The sequence below is a fragment of the Arachis hypogaea genome, chromosome 17, assembly GCF_003086295.3.
Source record: "Arachis hypogaea cultivar Tifrunner chromosome 17, arahy.Tifrunner.gnm2.J5K5, whole genome shotgun sequence".
In the NCBI taxonomy this organism is placed as follows: domain Eukaryota; kingdom Viridiplantae; phylum Streptophyta; class Magnoliopsida; order Fabales; family Fabaceae; genus Arachis; species Arachis hypogaea.
This window is the reverse complement of record NC_092052.1, coordinates 108,892,487-108,894,914: the sequence shown is the minus strand read 5'-3', so window position 1 is coordinate 108,894,914 and position 2,428 is coordinate 108,892,487. Positions and strand designations below refer to the sequence as shown.

The 2,428-nt window shown below is 26.7% G+C and overlaps 1 protein-coding gene across 1 annotated transcript; it reads right to left on the bottom strand.

Annotated features, from left to right (window-relative positions):
• Positions 1–591: 591 nt before the first annotated feature.
• Positions 592–1,532, bottom strand: LOC112765548 (gibberellin-regulated protein 11). The gene is made up of 3 exons (XM_025811446.2): positions 1,177–1,532; positions 1,045–1,087; positions 592–954 (listed from the first exon to the last, which is right to left on the bottom strand). Exons 1-3 carry the CDS (start codon positions 1,258–1,260, stop codon positions 773–775), a joined length of 309 nt encoding a protein of 102 aa, XP_025667231.1. The 5' UTR covers positions 1,261–1,532; the 3' UTR covers positions 592–772.
• Positions 1,533–2,428: the final 896 nt, after the last annotated feature.

The window sequence follows — 2,428 nt, the reverse complement described above, 5'->3', positions numbered from 1 at the left end:
TATTACAGAAAATAACTAAAATACTCCTATTATATATATTAATTTTGAGAATTCTTCCTTCTCTGCTATAATAGAGTTAGGATTTAGAATTTTCAATATATATATATTAGTCATTTTCTATAATAAGGATATTGTAGTCATTTTCTATGAAAAAATAATATTAATTTAGACTGATTCAAGATTTGATTCACAATTTTTTTCGGTCAAATTAATTTGTCTGGCCTAATTTTGACAAAAATAACATGATTTAATTAATTATATGTGTTAAATTTTAATTATTAAAAAATATCTTTAAAAAAAGACGTTTTAGACGTCTTTATTTGAGTGACTTCCAGAAATTAATTAACTGTCAACACGGATAATTAAAATAAACAATTATTTAGTAATTAATAATACTATTTAAATTAATTTTTATGTTAACAAATAGGAGGACATGTAAATATAAAATTCTACCAATTTTATCTTAAAAACACACACACACTGCACACTGAACCCTTCTGGCTTCTGAATCTCCGTTTCTGTATATATAGCCCTCGAACATTGGTTGTATGAACAGTCAATTAGATAGCTTTAACTACAAGCTAACCGAAATTCATAATGTAAGATATTATATATATCATCAATGTATTATATACAATTGCAATTTAATACAATTTTATCTTTTTAATATAAATATACGATTAATAAGAAACAACATCTTGTTTGCCCTCCCTCCCATTATACATTATTTACAGTTTCGGATGCATCTATATATATATATATATAGGTAGTTCTATGGACACTTGCGTTTGCCGCCATGGGTGGTTTGGGCGTAATAGCAAGGGCAGGTTTCATAGTTTCCAGAAGTGCCTGGTGGTACGCAGTTACATCTTTGACAGCATGTGTTGCACGATCTCTTGCATAGATTTGGATGCGATGATTTGCTGCATCTAAAATCACATTTCCCTTTGCAATCTGATTAAATTCATCATCAATTTAATTATTATTAACTTTATCTCTTTCATATATGCATATTTCGTATTTAACTAATAATTCAATTCGTACCTATCTTTGGACCGGGAACAGCCCCCTCCACTGTTGGTACCTCCTGTATAACACGAAACATATGATCATATATATAATATGAAATTAACTTCATGTTATTATATAGAAAAAAAATCAATGAATGTTTAATACCGATTTATCAGCGGCGTCGACACTAAGTTGGAGGAGGAGAAAGGATAGAATAAGGGAAGCAGCTAGAAGCTTAGAGAGGGCCATGGTTTATTTTTATTATATATAGTAAGTATATGCCAAATTAAATAAGAGTTCGAATAATAAATAAATAATTATTGATAAGTGCGTGGAATGAAGAAACGACAAGAACCCATTGTATTTATACCAAAAGAGAGAAGGCCATAAACCGAAGGGAAGTGTCTTATGAACCTATCATTTTGGATATGCTCCATTTTTTCCTCTCTGTTTCTTGTTTTCCCTTCTCCTCTCTCTTCTTTGTAGGAGAAAACAAAGGTGAAGGTGGTATCCACACAAAGTTCTGGCTTTACTTAACATTTCTCTAAATAGAAGATAGGCGCTAGTATAGCTAGCAATTAATTTAGATATCCAATAGCAGCATTGATTAACATTGCGAACTTATATTTTTGGAATGTATGTAATTAATCCATCCAAGAATATTATTCTTACACATTAGAAATTATTTATTAATCCTTTTTTTAGAAATTAATTAATTAAAAATAAAAATTAGAGTAATTTTTTAAATAAATTCTAAAAATTTTTAAAATCAGACACTTTAGTCCCTCAAATTTTAAAATACACAAAATAATCCTTAACGTTTAATTTATTTCTATTAGACAATACAGTCTTCCTCCATTAGTAAAACGTTAACTGGTACGTTTTCTTTTCAATTTTCAACAAGCTAATGTCATAAAGGGTCATATATTTAATAGATATAAATAAAAAAACCAACATAATATCCTTTTCTAGTAGAACTACGGTTACTTAAGCGTGGTTTTCATGTGGAGAGGATATTTATGGCATCATAAATTAATAAATTTTAATCTCTAAAATTTTTAGTCCTTTCAAATTATTATATATAATTATTTTTAAATTAATAATTTTAGTTTCTAAAATATTTGGCCTATTTATCTCAAATTTAATTATTTATATACAAAATTTTTTTATATATTTTCAAAATAAATTATAAATTATTTTTAGAAAGATATTTTTTTAAAAACAAAATAAACGAATCCTATTTATTTTTCACCATACAAGATATTAATTTAATTCATTTTAATTTATAGACATCATATTCCATTATCATTATTCAATGATGAAAAAGAAAATGAATTATCACTAGAAAAAATTTTGGTTAAAACGGCAGTTTTTTAGGATAATTACGGCTATTTTAACCGCTCTTATTCCCAAAAAT

What these genes read in the sequence shown, in the direction of transcription:
- LOC112765548 (XM_025811446.2), bottom strand. Translation starts at nt 1,260, where the DNA reads ATGGCCCTCTCTAAGCTTCTAGCTGCTTCCCTTATTCTATCCTTTCTC. An exon ending in TCGACGCCGCTGATAAATCG is followed by an intron (nt 1,088 to 1,176) that starts GTATTAAACATT and finishes CGTGTTATACAG; the next exon opens with GAGGTACCAACAGTGGAGGG. An exon ending in TGTTCCCGGTCCAAAGATAG is followed by an intron (nt 955 to 1,044) that starts GTACGAATTGAA and finishes GAATTTAATCAG; the next exon opens with ATTGCAAAGGGAAATGTGAT.